Source organism: Stegostoma tigrinum, chromosome 8 (genome assembly GCF_030684315.1).
Source record: "Stegostoma tigrinum isolate sSteTig4 chromosome 8, sSteTig4.hap1, whole genome shotgun sequence".
In the NCBI taxonomy this organism is placed as follows: domain Eukaryota; kingdom Metazoa; phylum Chordata; class Chondrichthyes; order Orectolobiformes; family Stegostomatidae; genus Stegostoma; species Stegostoma tigrinum.
In genome coordinates this window covers 55,106,845-55,123,552 of record NC_081361.1, presented here as the reverse complement: position 1 = coordinate 55,123,552, position 16,708 = coordinate 55,106,845, and the positions used below count along the sequence as shown (strand labels likewise).

Here is a 16,708-nt window from a genome sequence, read left to right as displayed (position 1 = left end):
AAGAAGACCAGCAGCAATATAGCACAGGACTTTGCAGGGAGCTTGGAATCATCAAGATTTCACAGTCAATCTAACACAATATTGTACACAACCATCATACAATGCTTGATAAGCACCTACAAACACATGGCTATGGATACCACTGCTCAAAAGGGCATATGAGGATGGTCTAGCTTGCTGTCTCATTTTCTTGACCTCCTCATGCTCCTACTCCTCAGCTTCTGAATGTATAAGTGACACCAATGACTCTAGGTTCAGCAGCCTGCTGCATACAATTAAAAGTAATATCAACCACTCAGCTGAGCACTGTAATGTGCTCCTCCAGGACAATCCAGGTAGCATAATCACTATTTCTACATGCTAATGGTCTACCCTACCACATTTCTTATGGTAGCATGGTTCTCAATGTATGCATACTAGGTGAGTAAAGTAAAATTACTATAGTCACAAAGATCATAGGGCTGCTTTCTCATTAGGGAGCAATGACTGGTGGTGAGTTTAACCTGAGGGTTACCACACATCAAATGAAAGGTGAAGTGGGACCTCCAGCATGTCCTCAGCTGGTGTAGGAATTGAACCTTTTCTGAGGTTGACTTGTAGCAGCATACCTCTCGCAAAAATCAGCTATCTCATTGATCATTGCTAACGTTCAAGTAGGAGAACAGATCTCTGAATATTCTGCATGGATGTTCTCTCCTGCTGAAACCGCTTCTCCCCTCTATCCTCCTCCCCTTTCAAACAACTTGACCTGTTTGTGTAGTCCCTGCTTATTCTCCGAGTTGTTGGATTCCGAAAGAAATACTTGCTCATGTCTGAGAGTAACTGAATATTGTGGAAACATTGAAATCATATTCAAAAAAAGACATCAGTCCCTGACACATCACTCCCTGTACTCTTCAACAAATTTAAACTATGGAAACTTGCAACAAAAATAATCAGAATAAAGAAACTGGCAACTGAGCTATAAGTAGCTGACAATCCCTTTATATATTTTAGGATGCATTTATGCTGTTTAACGTACATTTAGCTGTAGATTGAGAGGCGTTATATAGAAGATGGAACTCCACTGTCAGTGATAGTATCAATCACAGTGCATTTCCTGATTTGCCTACTCTGCAAAACTTTTATAGATATCAAGTGGGTGGGTTCCAACTCCTTTACCAAGATGGAATTAGGACATTTTGCATCAGGGTGGTCCACATACACCCAGGTGCCAATTTGGAATGGTAAGCACAACAAACAGGCTGGAAAGTAATTGTATCCCGACTTTATTTTACATAATACTATTTCCTCCACAACTGCAAAGGTAAATAACATTCCATGTCCATTTCTTTCTGACAGCTAAATTGATATTTCTGTTTTATTGATGGTATATTGCATTTATTGCAACAATTGATCTTCAATTTTATCTCAGAAATGGGTAATCTAAGTCAAGTGTGAATGATTCTTTTTAATCAATCAAGGGCATTTCCCTCTGTTCATGGTTAGGAAACTCTCCAGATAGCAGAGTTTTCTTATAATTAATCTCTGATTAAATATATTTGCATCTGTTTCATTTACAGCTCCTGGACAGCATTGACCATATCTCTCACGAATCTTGTTACCTTATCAGAATATCATGTCAATAATTGGAAGATTTCTATTGATAGCTCTTAAGTTCAAGGGTGGACTTCGCCATTCTTAGAGATAGTACGGAAAGGAATAGGAGGGAAAATATTTGAGTAATTTGGCAAAAGGTGAATATTCACACGCTTCCTGCCACCTCTGCAATTACGTTTCACTCTGCTACCAATTGAGTTCATTAAGTGGTGAATTAATGAGCACTTAAAAGCTCTGACCTGCCACTAGTCTGACTAACATTGTTCCTGGAAGGCATGAAAACTGGCCAACCTGCCAATTGGCAAATGACTGTGGCATACCCATTGTGTTGGGTGGGCTGTTTCAATTTAGCCCAGTCTTGAGGTATCGGGCACAGATGTGTAGTGGGTCAATGCTTGGCCACTTAAAGCCAGCACCTGCCCTTGCCACTGACATGTGACCCACAACCCACCCCACAATCTGTCTCTGCCTACCAACCTACCCCACCACAGACACACACAGACACACACACACACACACACACACACACACACACACACACACACACACACACACACACACACACACACACCATTTTTGCTGGCGCTAGTATGCAGCCAGCAACAGGTTAGGCCTTTGACACATTATAGTTGCTCACAATGGCTGATGTCTTTGATTGGACAGTAGAGTCAAGCCAAGCTGCATTTTTCAGTCCTGGAAGCTGATTTGCTGAGAAGTCCTTTGGATCACAACTTAAGTGCCTGATTGGCACTTGAGATGATGTCAATATGGTTGACTTTTCACTAGTGGAGGTGGAGTATGTTTCACTCTTAAAGGCATTCTCTCCAATACTTCACAAATGAAAAATCCCAGTCCAAACATCTGACAGGTATACGTAGCTATTGTGTGAAGTAGTACAGCCTTTTAAAATATTCTTCCATCAGGAACAAAAACAGGTCTGACTTCTTAGTTGGTGAGTGCTGGTGGCCTGCAAGATCTTCTTAGATACCACCAACTAAGAGACTACTTCAGGATACCTGTTCAATTATACATAACTGGTGGGTTCCTGAGGCTGCAGGCACGATTGAAGGGCTCGCAGTTTTGGAATGTAAACAGCAGAGTGGGAGAGGTGGGCACTGCTCAGGCAGCAAGAAGACTGCAGGAGTTCCAATAAATGCAGGGACACTCAGAGATATACTTAAAATAGAAACCTGCTGAAGGCTGAAGCTAAAAAACCCTCAGAGCAGAGGGAAAAGTCCTCTGGAGAAAATGTGGGTAAGACTTCTTAGCCCGTGGCACTGTTACTGGGGATTGGACATTCTCCAGCTTTAATCATGCACTCATCTGTTACCAGAATGCCTATTCCACAACCTGCTGGGCTCAGCACTCAGAAATTGTTTTGTAGCTATTTTTCAAAATTCTGACTGCCTTCTTTTGTAACTATATCAGTTAGTATGGGAACATGGTACTGTTGTATGAGATAGGCAACAATTTCTATTGTTCATACTTAAGCCATTCTTTCTGCAAAAATATGACAGACCCATTTTTGGGAAATCTCCGGGTAGCAGAAGTAAATAAGGACTATCTCTAAATGTTTGTTTTATCTAAGTAAAAGCATTCATTTAAATATTTCCCTTGCAAAAAAATAACATTTGTAATAGATTAACTGAATAAACTGTGTTTGAGCACTATTTTGAAATCACATTTGCTGAAGGTTAACTGAGCTTATGAAACCAGTTCAGAAATTGACCAGGAAATTCCTAAGCCCCCTATTATAGACAAAGCATTGTATTGTATCTCACTTTAATTTATTCTTTCTTCCAAAACTGGAAGTTGTACTTCCTTAGACTTCATCTTTTCTTACAATCTAAAACGTGGACAATCTATTTCGTCTCAGTTAACTGCTACAATTTATTTAATTTGTTTTCTCTCCTATTCTTTGCAACATTGGTTCTATGCTGCACTATGGGCTTTGCCCTTCACTCCACATTTCAGTATTGCTATAGCTACAGCCATGAATAGCAACCATTCATGAAATGGACTATGATTGTAGGAATTTGATGATATTTATAAACACGATATTTTGTTGCTATGTTTACTTTTCCAGTTAGTTTGGAAAAGAGAAAAGACAACACAATCCAAGATGAAAAGAATTGTTAAAAATGGACCAGAAGTGAAGCCATTCTGGTCATGCCTGGATGCAATTTGAATTTACTTTCCATTCTTAATGTTTATAAGTATTACACAACAACATTCCAAAATAACTAAGAATATTTTCATATTCAACTGAAGCATTTCAATATACATTAATGATAACATCCATTGGAATTATTTTTAACACATTGTTTGGACTCAGCATCAAAGCACAGGAATGAAGGGTTGTATCTGCTGAAACAAGTGGTTTACCTTTTACTCAGTTTGGGGATATAAGCATCCTCAATGGAGCCTGCACTTATTGGTCATCCCTAATTGTCCTTGAGAAGGAGGTGGTGAGCTGTTGTGTTGAGCTGCTCCAGTCCATGTAGGGGAGGGAGTTCCAGGCTTTTCAAAGTGAAGATATAATAATATGGTTCCACTTTGGGATGTTGTGTAACTTAGACGGGAGCTTGCAGATGGTGGTGTTCCCTTGCATCTGTTCACTTGTTCAACTTCGTGCTAGATGCTTCAGGTTTGAAAGATGCTGTTGAAGAAAGCTTGGTGAGTTGCTTTAGTGCAGTTTGATGACGGGACACACTGCTATTGAAGGTGGTGAATGAAATGCCAGTTAAGTGAGCTACTCACTTTAGCATGGTAACAAGCACTTTGAGCATTGTTGCAGCCTCCCTTATCCAGGCCACTGAACAGAATTCCATCACACATTTGACATGTACATTGTAAAAGATGGACAGGAGAGTTATAGGTAGGTTATTCACTGCAGAATTCCTGGTCTCTGTCCTGTTGCAGTAAAGTTTCACAGTAATATCCAGGATGTTGATGATAAAAAGTTTAGCAATGATAATACCAATGAATGTCAAAGAGACATAGTTAAATTCTCTCTTCCCGATATGGTCATTGCCTTGAATGTCATGAATGATACCTGAATGCTCCACAATCAAAGCTGCTGACAGAGAGTGTCATTCCACCTGACAGTGTTCCTTGTATGCTACCTGTACCATCAGAGATGATGATGAAGGTGTCAATGTTGTAAGCTATGATTCAGTGAGCATGGCAATGTTAGGCTGTTCTATGAGACAGCTCTCCCAAGTTTGATACAAGTCCCTATATGGTAATAGGAACATTGACTTTATCAGTTCCAAAGCTGTGGCTGATGCCAGGTGGCCCAACAACATTTATTCTAACACAATTTATCTGTAGCAGTCAACGATAACCAAATGATTTCCTAGTCCATTTTAGAGGCAGTGAAGAGTCATTGCTATGGATCTGGAATCATGAGTAGACCAAGTCATGTAAGAATGAAGATTTCCTTCTCTGAATAGTATTGCTGCAATTCAACAATCCAGTGATTTCTAGTAAGACTAGATATGTATTCTAGATGTATTAAATAATTCAATTTGAATTCCCTACCTGACCTAGTGGAATTAAACCTGTGTATCCAGTGCAAAAATCCTTGTCTCTGAGTAACTAGTTCAGGAAAATTTGCACAATATTTCTATTGCCAAAAAGAGATGGGAAGTGTAGTGAAATAGATATTGGGGGCGTAAGTTTACCTCTCACAGAGATGGGGTGGAAGTCTTATCTTGTTGTCCACCTGAGCAGCAACAGAAAATTGCATTTTAAATTTAAATAACACCTTACTCCCAAAATCAAAATTCTACAAGACACTTCAGAGTAGCATAATTAACCAAGCATTGACAGTAAACCGCATGATTGATCAATGAAATAGAGATTTAAAACATTTTAAAGGGAAGAATGAAGTGTAACCAAGTTTAGCAAGGGTATTCCAGAATTTAATGGCTTGGCAGCTGAGTGCACAATCACCTGTGATGGAGCAATTAAAATCTGGTATATACAAGAGGCCAGTATTGGTGTAGTGCAGACTTCTCAAAGGGTCATAGAGCTGTTGTAAACTACAGGGACAGGCAGAGGCAAGGCCATGGGCAGCTTTGAAAGTAACAATGAGAATTCTTAAGTCTGTTGGGAGTCAATCTAGAGTAATAAATATAGGACTGATAAGGAAACCAGACTTGATGTGAGTCAGAATGTGGACAGCAGACTTTTGGATGAATTCGGATTATAGAGGGTTAAAGATGTGAGACCTGCAAGGAAAACATTAGAAATGTCAAATCTAGAGAATCAAATCTAGAGACTGAAATTCATTGCTAATGGATAAAGTTTCAACAGAAATTAGCAGGATGGCTAGGAGAGAGGACAGTATTACAGAGGTGGAAGTAAGTGGCAGAGGATCAACCTGGGTTCAGGTAGGATGTTAAAATTGTGAGAGTCTAGTTCATTCGTGGACAGTGATCAGGAAGTGGGCAGGGGTCAGTGGCCAAAACACAGACATAAACCAGCACAAAATTCTCTAGACTTGAAATTCATTGCTAATGAACTCACAATCTTACTTAAAAGACTGCAGGATGCTTAATGTTACCCTATTACAACAGCAGTAGCACTTCAGAAGTTTGGCTCAGGAACATTAATAGAGCCATGTACAGGCAATTTTATTGGAATTTTGATTTTATCATATCTGAACTAGAAACCTTGACAGCGACAACAGAGCCTTGAAATATGTTACCATCTCAGCTTTAGAAGCAAACTTTCACAGCACGCAAAGAAATACAGAAATAGCTTGGGAAGCTCAGCATCTTTGGAGAGAAAGCAGACAGAAGTTCTGAAAAAGGGCCACTGGACCCAAAATGTTAACTTTTTCCCCACAGATGCTGCCAGACTTGAGTTTCTCCAGCAATGTCTGACTTTGTTTCAGGTTTCCAATATCTGCAGTTTTATTTTGTGTAGTGATTAATTCACAAAGCATAATTATCATCATTCTTTCTCAGATGTCGTTTAACCTGTTATCCAGTTCCATTGTTTTCTGTTTTTGCTGAAATTTCTGCATCTTGTCTTTTTTTATCAAACAAGCCATTTCCCTAAATCAGACATTAACCTGTGTTAGTATATGAAATCATACCTTTCTTGCTTCACAAGGAGAACACACTGTCCATTGTGCCCACTGGCCAAGTTGACAGTCAAGTGGGACCACACTTCGGATTTTTCGGCCAGAGTGTTGCGTACCATAATGTTTTGAACTAGGATGAAATAACATTTTTTTTTCAATATGGCAACATATGTTTTCAGCATAAAACAAGTTGTTTACTGGTGGTTATTATTAATGGGTAGAACGGTTTGATGTACTAGAAATAACAATATACTCTTTACATCCACAGTTATTAGGGCAGATGAAAGAGGTTTAAAATTTTAATCCTTCCTTCAAGGGAGAGCAAGCAATATAGTCAATTACATTTTTTCTAGTCAGCAAATTAGATATGTAAAAGTATGCTTCTGCTGCTGCCCATCGGCAACTGTCTATTCTCCACTGCTCGAGCTAGAAGCAATCTGCCACCTCACACATAGCAGATCTAAAATAGCAGTAACTGCAAACATAAATCCTGCTAAATTTGAAAGAATAATACACAATTCTGAGGAATTGTGAATAGATATCAATAAACTCATGTTTGGTTGGATATCTTGGCATATTGCTAAACGAATAGGATAACCCTTACTTGATGGCCTTACTGGTCATATTCAATTGTGGGCAGTGTAAAAGTACAAGAAGAACATCAAATTCAAGTAGGAGCTATAGTATCTATTAAGAACAAAGGTCTTAGAGACCACTGTTTCAAAAATTGAGCTGAGCAGCTGCCTGTTGGGGCTCATGGTGCCAACACAAACTCATTTGAGTCTAAAACGTATATTGATGAGGGTGGGATTTCCTTGAAATAACTCCACAGAGGCTGGTATCCCATCACTAAGTCACTCCTTATTTACATGTGGAGAGTCCTTGACACTTGTCCAGCTCCCTCAGGGCCAACTCACAGAGTGAACAGAACCTATGACACTCCTGTTTATATCTGTCAGCTGGGACTTATTGGTTCAACCAAATTAACACTCCCAATCAGGGATCTCATATTCTATGATGCCCATCTTGCTGACCTCATTTCAGTCACCAAATTCCTGTCAAGGAATTTTGCTTTGTTTTATTCAGAAATTACATTATTTAAAGCAAATAAGAAATAATAATGACGTGAATTAAGTTTCTGGTCTTTGAGATTAAGTCATCATGAAGATGAGTTTATGCCTAATGATGATTTCTAATCCATTGGCTGGAAACCTGAACTGAACTTCTAAAGACAGACCTTTCTTTAAATTAGATCAGAACAAGGTAGCTGATCCTAATTTGTATCACTATACTTCGGACTAAATCTATCTGCAAAACCCATACAAGACAATGACTTTAGAGAGTGAGAAAAACAGACAGCACTCATTAGCAAGACATGCATGGCAATCACTTGAAGTATTTGACTCTTGGAGATGGAGACTTAATCACTTAGACAATGGAACACTGATCAAGTCAATTTTGAAATTCTTAAACAATGTTATTTCTAGACCCATCTGGCAGTTGAAGAAAGATGTCCACATGACAAGTCAACCATTTTGTCTGTTTCAAGCACATAGTTTCTCAGCAGAAGAGCATGCACAGCCCAGGGGGATGTTTTAGGGGGAGTGCGCTACTAGTAATATCTACCCGCCTAATGACCCAACAAAGTCAATGTCATGTGATAATGGGAACTGCAGATGAAGGGTCTAGGCCCGAAACGTCAGCTTTTGTGCTCCTGAGATGCTGCTTGGCCTGCTGTGTTCATCCAGCTCCACACTTTGTTCTCTTAAAGTCAATGTCATGATGGTTTAAAATGTGAGGATGAATATTTTACATTTCAACATTTGATGGGCTCGGTGACAAATGGAGGTCAGCAAGCACAAAGAGGTGATAGATGGACAAGACTTGCTGAAGGTTACAATATGGATAGCAGATCTCAAATAAGTGGCAAGTTGGCATACCAGACGTAAAAACATTGTAGTAGTCGAGTGCAGAGGGGCAAAAACATGGGTGAGTGCTTCAGCAGCAAACACTGCTAAGGTGTTGATTTTGAAGTTTTCCAGCACTTAATGTTAAATAGGCAATCAGCAACATAATCACTGCTCAGGTCAAAAGAAAGGTCGGTGAAGTAAAACTGAGTGTCATCACTATATAAATTGGATAACGTGTCAACTCCATTAACAGCTTGATAAGGATGAAGGAGGACAGTGCACCAAGGTTGTAGCCCTGGAGACTTGTAATTTTGTGTCTTTGCTTAGAGCTATTCCTGTGCTGTGGTGGGTGTGTAAAGATTCAACTTTGAGTGGCAGGGAGGATGGGAGAGAATTTGGGAGGCTGAAGATGCTGGAGAAGGAAGAAAATTTGGAAATGAAGCTATAATTTTCAAGGAAAGAGAGGTCAAAGGTTTTTTTTGAGAAGGGGTTGATGACAGCAGATATTCAAGGGCACATGGAAAAATACCAAATGAATGCAGCCATTTACATTATCAGCTGGCATGGGAAGAAGATTGAGGGATCAGCAATCTATTGGAAAACAGTCAGACAAGTAAGAGATTTCATGCACTAACCAGCTATGGTGAAAAAAGGAAACTAGAGAAAGATAATAGGAGCAGAAGTTTTATTTTCATTCTTTCAGGGGATGTGGGTATCCCTGGCTAGACAGCAACAGTGGCCATTCCTAACCTTGACAGAATTTAAGCTAGTTGGTAGGTGAGGGAAGTGATGTAGCTAAATAACCGAAATCCTGCAGTGACATAAAAATCTTCGAACTCCTTACATTTAAGGAGTGGAGGTGAGGGGGATTTTAAGAAAAGATTGATGGTAGAGAAACAACCTTGGAGATAATTTGGCATTCCCCAGGTGAGCAAGAAATGGTAAAGAGTTTGGGTAAAGGACAACAGGGCCTGATAGCTCAAAATTGATATCCAGACAGATCTCTGAGACAAAGAAAGCTATCCCAAGATTTTGGTGGGCTTTAAGCAGGTGGTATGAAGAGCTGCATTGCTCCTCACTGCTGATGGCCTGCTTCTCACCTGCAAATGGTGTGGCTCCCTTGTGTCGAGAAACTCAGATCCGGAAGCAAAAAAAGAAAACCCATGATACGTTTGAACATTTTGACTCATCTGCTCATTCCAATCAACACTTATATTTAATGTCACCAAAACCTCAGATTTATATGAAAAACACAAACATAAAATACATTATGAAAGGATCCCACCTTTACTTTTCAAGTTTTAAGGTGTACAGGCTGGGATTCTGGCCACTGGAGATGGATTGGGAGGTAGCATGGGTGTTAAAATAGCAGTGGGAGGCACAGGAGGGAAACCCAATGTCTTCCGGTGCCGTTGACTATTTCCATGGCAGAAATGGCACCAGTTTAACCGAGTAGAGGTTGGTGATTGGTAAGGAAATATATTGGCTTATTGACATTATGTTACATCCATTGTCATCGTTAAACCAACATTGAAACAGTATTTGTGATTACTGGTAAATCTACCAGGCACACCATAGCTGTGTCCCAGTTGTGTCTGTGTAAAGGGCTTCCATTCCCAAGGCTCTATACCCAGAGAATCCAACTCCCACCCCATCCCTTCCCAGCAGTAATGATCACCCCCACAGGCTAGATGCCACGACTGCGGGATCCATGCCTGCCATTACCAGGGCCTGCCTGCCTCACCCTGACACATCTCTAAATCTCTTTCAGTCCTTTGATAACTTACCAAAAAGGATGCACGCACTCCTCTTTGCAGTCTCAGAAGCAGCCACATTTACCAGCTACACAACTGAAGCTGCCTGACTTCTAATTCTAAAATCGGGCTGGCAGTTCAGGGAGGCAAACTGATGTCCTTAATTAGATTGCAGTCTAGACAACAGCCTTATTAATTGTAAAATTTCCACCTCAGTCCAATGTGCTTCCTTCTTCTGCTGCGCCCTGACTCACTCATGTGGTCCTGGGCCTTCCTTTTGGTCTCAGAATCATGACCCACAGCACATCACAGTTATAGATTCCATCACAAACACCACCACAAATACATTCAGTTATCCAAGTTTTTCAAAGTGGTAAACACTAACCTGTTGCTGATCTGATTTGAATTGGCAAAATGAGTAAAAAACAGCAGGCATGCAAAAGTTGAGAAGCAGCTCAAAAACAAATTCATTCTTCATGCAGTGTAATTATAATGAAAAAAAAAAGATTTACAGTTTATATCAAATAAACCGCTACTCAAATGAAACAAACGTTTAGCACTGCAATTTCCAAACAAAGTATTGTAGCAGAATGTCAAATGAAAAGGGTTGAGCAAACAACTCCATTTAATGAATGATTAATAGTAGTGTAAATGTGGAAAGGAAAGGTTGACAAACTTGCCATTTGACTTTGTTATAGAATACTTAGATATTATATTTTTCATAATACTATATTAAGCCTAATAGAAATTAATACCATTAAGACTCAGGTTAGAACATTTAAAATTGTTGCTTTGTAATCCATTTCTAAATGTCAGTATTCTTTAATACATAAATTTGTATTTTCTAGAATAAAGGAATTATATTGTTTACTGTATTAATATAGTTGTTCGTATTTGGATTAATATATCTTATGGAACCTTGACATTTCTAGCTTTTTCACTTCAGGGGTCCCTTCAATCTGCTGTTTGTTCACTATGTGTCCTTAGATTCCTCCACACATAGGAGCTAGTAAGAACATAATTGGAGGAGATTGGGCAGATGATTAGCAGGTGACAACTAAGACTATCTGATCTTCTTCACTTTCACTGTTTGATGAACCAATAAATTTCAACAAACATCGAGAGTGTTCTTTAACAGGCTTGTGACTGTTCCCCAGTTGGTTCATCACTTTCTGTGATCAGAAGTTGGGCTGAGAATCAAAGAATAGAATTCCTACAGTGCAGAAAGAAGCCATTTAGCCCAATAAATCTGCACTGGCCCTCCAAAGAACATCCCACGCAGGCCCTCACCCTCCTTCTGTAACCCTGAATTTATATTATCTAATCCACTAGCCAGCTTATTCTTGGACACTAAAGGTCAATTTAGCATGGCCAATCCCCCTAATTGCACACTGTTAGACTGTGGGAGGAATCTAAAGCATCAGGAGAAAAGCCATGCAGACAAAGGGGGAACATACAAACTCCATACACACAGACAGTCACCCAAGGCTGGAATTGTACCCAGTTCCCTGGCACTGTGAAGCAACTGTGCTTACCACTGAGCCACCATGCCACCCCTAAATATTCAACTTCACTGCCTGAAAAAGGGATTGCCCACTTACAATACATCTACTTGGATTTCATCTATTGATCTGCTTTGAAACATACTGTACGGGCTTGCAGCAAATTCAGAATTCCTCCAACTTTGTCCACATATCATTGCTCTATAATAAGTATTATAGAATTGTGTAAAAAACACCATCACTGGTGTGCTGGAAACTCATGGATGTAATCTTTGGCTTTAACATAAAATGGGTTCAAAAGGCCGGTCATTTTTGTGATGAAGCTTCAATCCAAAGAAAAATGTTCGGCTGATTGTGGGGTGATATTTTCATGTAGACCAGGAAGAGCATTTATTCTCCTCAGTACCTCAGAAACATCTTAAAATAATGTTTGAACTATTGAGGCTTCCTTCAAGCTCGTTTTATAAAGAAAGTTAATTGAATCACTCACACTTGGCACTAATAGATGTAGCTTGTGTAGAACTTGCTCCAAATATCGGTTTTGAGAACCAGAAATGGAGCCTTATAACCAGCATAGGACATAATGCGCAGAGATAACTTAGTGATGTGCAGTCTACATTCTTGTAAATGAAAATCAACAGACTTGAACACAGCCACACAGAGAGGGTTCTGATGAACAGTCTTCGAACTCAGCACGGTAACTCTGGTGTTTCGCCACTGACGCTGCCAGACCTGCTGAGCTTTGCCAGGAGTTTCTGTTTTTGTTTCAGATCTTCAGCATCCACAGTTTTTGTTTTATTATATACATAGATAGGATGGTTGGAAATGGCATCATACTTGAAGCCCAACAGACACAAGGGCCCCGTTCCATGTAATCTGATGTCACCGTGACCTAACTCATTTTGGACATTCTCCGTAACTAGACTTAGACCTAAATGTATACTTTCTTTTTAATAGCAATCGGGCTCCTGCTAATTTTGGGAAGAACAACAGGCAGACCACTTACACTTACAATGTAACTGGGTCATGGAGTTGGTTACAGTTGAAAATCTCTCTATTCTGTCAGGAATATAACCAAAGCTACAAGACATATGGTTCCAATACACAACTTTTACCAACGTTCATCAAACTACAGTAAAATATTTAGCTAACAATCATTGGAATCATGTTTCGTTTGTGCAGATATTTTATTTTTATCTTTGCCAAATTTAAATCATAGCAAAGTTGGTGACAATAAAATTCTGAAAGTGAATCATATTTATAACCAGCAATTCTAATGTGTAGTGTTCAATTGAACTCAAGATCCCAGAGATGTGAGGTTTTTCCAACGTCTACCATAGTCTCGAACCAATATAAATTGTCAAATAGTGATGAACAATGAACATTAAACTTACCTTTTCGATATGGGATCAGCAGTTACGGCAGTATAGTAATGAGAAACAACCTGCTGACAGTGCATTAGTGCCCTCTCTTGGCTGATTAAAGAGAATCAAGCACTTGAAAGATATGTTACAATGCAGAAAAGGCCATTCAGCTTAACCAGTTGATATTTATTCTCAAATATAAGGAAATAATCTGAAGAAAATTAACTTATGTTTATCTTTTCTGCACCCCCTCTAATGTCTTTACATTGTAAACTAATTTATTCTTGCCTTGATAAAGATATCCAATTTGGCTTTTGAAATCAGCATTTAAATTGTCTCCATTTTTGGCCAAATGGCCATTTTCACCAGCTTCAAAATCTCCCCTCCCCGCACTGCATCCCAAAACCAGCCCAGCTCGTCCCAGCCTGCCTAACCTGTTCTTCCTCTCACTTATCCCTTCCTCCCTCTCCAAGCCGCACCTCCATTTCCGAACTACTAACCTCATCCCGCCCCCTTGACCTGTCCGTTCTCCCCGGACTGACCTATCCCCTCCCTACCTCCCCGCCCATACTCTCCACTCCACCTATCTTCTCCTCTATCCATCTTCAGTCCACCTCCGCCTCTCTCCCTATTTATTTCAGAATCCTCTCCCCATCCCCCTTTTCTGATGAAGGGTCTAGGCCTGAAATGTCAGCTTTTGTGCTCCTAAGATGCTGCTTGGCCTGCTGTGTTCATCCAGTTTCACACCTTGTTATCTTGGATTGTCCAGCATCTGCAGTTCCCATTATCTCTGATCATAATTTTTACAGATTACCCTCTTTGATACATTTTTCAATGTCTTCCCACGTTAAAGTTTTTAGGTAAATGGAAGTTGTCGTTGTTGACCTGATTGGGGGAATTAGTATGGAGAAGTTATGAACAAGAGATTAAGCTTTACAAGTTCTGTTTGCTAACTACATTTGCTGAAGAAATGGTGATAATAAACAAGGAAGTCAAGTCAGACACAAAGGGGTGAATTTTCTGAGAAGTGATAATCGCACTCAGATTGCCATTCCATTTCTCCTTTTCTTCAGAAAGAAAGAGCTCCATATTTTAACAGGAGATTCCAATTAGTTTTCCTTAAGAAATGCAGGTCTGTGGGAATTTTAGTTGTGGATATGTGAGGTAAACTGAGATCAGTTTAAGGTCTTAATAGTCTGCTGTTCTTGAGTAACTACTTATTTAACTGCAATGAAACCCTGCAAATTGCCTAACTTAAACGGATACTTTGGTAACCTGAGATAATGTGAACTGCAGATGCTGGAGAATCCAAGATAACAAAGTGTGGAGCTGGATGAACACAGCAGGCCAAGCAGCATCTCAGGAGCACAAAAGCTGACGTTTTAGGCCTAGACCCTTCATCAGAGAGGTACTTAGGTAACCTGAAGTGACATGTAGGCAAGACCAGGTAAGAAAGGTGGTTTTCCTCCCCTGAAGATAGTTTTTTATAGAAATCAATAACAGTATTATGATTCCAGATTTTATTAAATACAGATTCCACAATCTGTTCTCATAAAATTCAAACCTGGTCTCCAGATCATCACTTGGTGCTTTGGATTAGTGACAATGCCACTAAACAGTTGCCTGCCAAGGTGTAAGCAGTAATGTTGGAAAGCAAGTGCAGAGCTGCTCCTGGCTTGTACTCTCAATTGCAGCAAAACCATGTAATGTAGCAACACAAATAGTTGCACAGTATAAGCCCTCACTACAGCTGTCAATGGCCATTTCTTCTAGCTACTGCAGAACTAAGCAATTAACCATTCCATACAGACCAGCGTGTTGTTTTCATACAGCTGACATTTATAAGCCATCATCAAATATTGTGAAGCAAGTGACAGTAAAAGAGTATAAAATGTGAGGCTGGATGAACACAGCAGGCCAAGCAGCATCTCAGGAGCATAAAAGCTGACGTTTCGGGCCTAGACCCTTCATCAGAGAGGGGGATGAGGAGAGGGAACTGGAATAAATAGGGAGAGAGGGGGAGGCGGACCGAAGATGGAGAGAAAAGAAGATAGGTGGAGAGAGTATAGGTGGGGAGGTAGGGAGGGGATAGGTCAGTCCAGGGAAGACAAGAGAGTTGCAATGGGAGAGAGATTCCCTGAGGTTGGTCCGGAGGGAGGAGGGTAACTTCTTCAGGTTAGGCATCCCTGGAAGGCCCGAAACGTCAGCTTTTGTGCTCCTGAGATGCTGCTTGGCCTGCTGTGTTCATCCAGCCTCACATTTTATTATCTTGGATTCTCCAGCATCTGCAGTTCCCATTATCTCTGATATTATTTTAACCTCACTGCGAAGCCTCTTCCAGGGATGCCTAACCTGAAGAAGTTACCCTCCTCCCTCTGGACCAACCTCAGGGAATCTCTCTCCCATTGCAACTCTCTTGTAGTCTCTTCGGCCTTGAAACTGCTTGACCATGTCCTGCCACCTATCTTCTTTTCTCTCCATCTTCGGCCCGCCTCCCCCTCTCTCCCTATTTATTCCAGAACCGTCTCCCCATCTCCCTCTCTGATGAAGGGTCTAGGCCCGAAATGTCAGCTTTTGTGCTCCTGAGATGCTGCTGGGCCTGCTGTGTTCATCCAGCCTCACATTTTATTATCTTGGATTCTCCAGCACCTGCAGTTCCCATTTTCTCTGACAGTAAAAGAGTGATAGTATTGATTGCATTGGTGGTGCGGTTGAGCATATGTGGTTTCTTATTGCAGCTATTGCTATGGAATCCACAGTAATGACAGCATCATAAAACTCATAATGAGCAAGGTCCATGCATTAGTTTGTTCTACTTGTTGATAATTGTACCTTCAACCTCAGCAAAGGCACAAAATGTTCCAAGGCCTTCCTTCGTGGTTTCAAAATACTCATGCATGGAATATTTCAATCGATACCTGAGTGTACCTGGTGTACTTTGACTAGTATAATATCCCAAACCCTTATTATATGCTGGTTGTGACTGAACTACTGGTTTGTTCATCTTAATGAAAAAAATGATATATTTCACTCTTTTGGATAAAACTGGATGTGAATGATCAGGTCTACAGTAAACTTTCATCTAACTGACTTGCTCCAACCCTGCTCCTAGTTAAGGACTAACTGAGAATTTATACTGTACTAACAGTGCAATATAACATATTGCTGCAATAGTTTCATTATCTCCAGCAGCATTTATTTTTCAACACCCTGAGAAATGATAGTTAAGTTGCATAAAAGTAATAACGTACATGTTTACGATTGCTTTTTGGATAGATGCAGAATATCTCTGGTATAAGGCCCTGTTGTTTTCACGATTATAGAAGTTAATTATTGACTTTAATGACAAAATGTAAACTCTAGAATTTGGATTAAATAACCGGATAAAAAGAAAAGGTTTGTGTTTTGGAAATCGCAGTCAAAAAGGAGCTACTTTTGTTTTGGTACTGTCCCTAAAAAGAGCAAAGATTTGCATTTGGTTTCA

At 40.0% G+C, this 16,708-nt stretch overlaps 1 protein-coding gene across 1 annotated transcript in view; it reads right to left on the bottom strand.

Annotated features, from left to right (window-relative positions):
* c8a (complement component 8, alpha polypeptide) overlaps positions 1–10,934 on the bottom strand; it is a 49,979-nt gene extending 39,045 nt beyond the window's left edge. Inside the window, exons 1-2 of the mRNA XM_048539632.1 lie at positions 10,744–10,934; positions 6,707–6,824 (exon numbers count right to left, since the gene is read on the bottom strand). Coding sequence (XP_048395589.1) covers positions 6,707–6,824; positions 10,744–10,829 — 204 coding nt within the window. The 5' untranslated portion in view covers positions 10,830–10,934. The remainder of the gene's footprint in view (positions 1–6,706; positions 6,825–10,743) is intronic.
* Between the last annotated feature and the right edge of the window lie 5,774 nt (positions 10,935–16,708).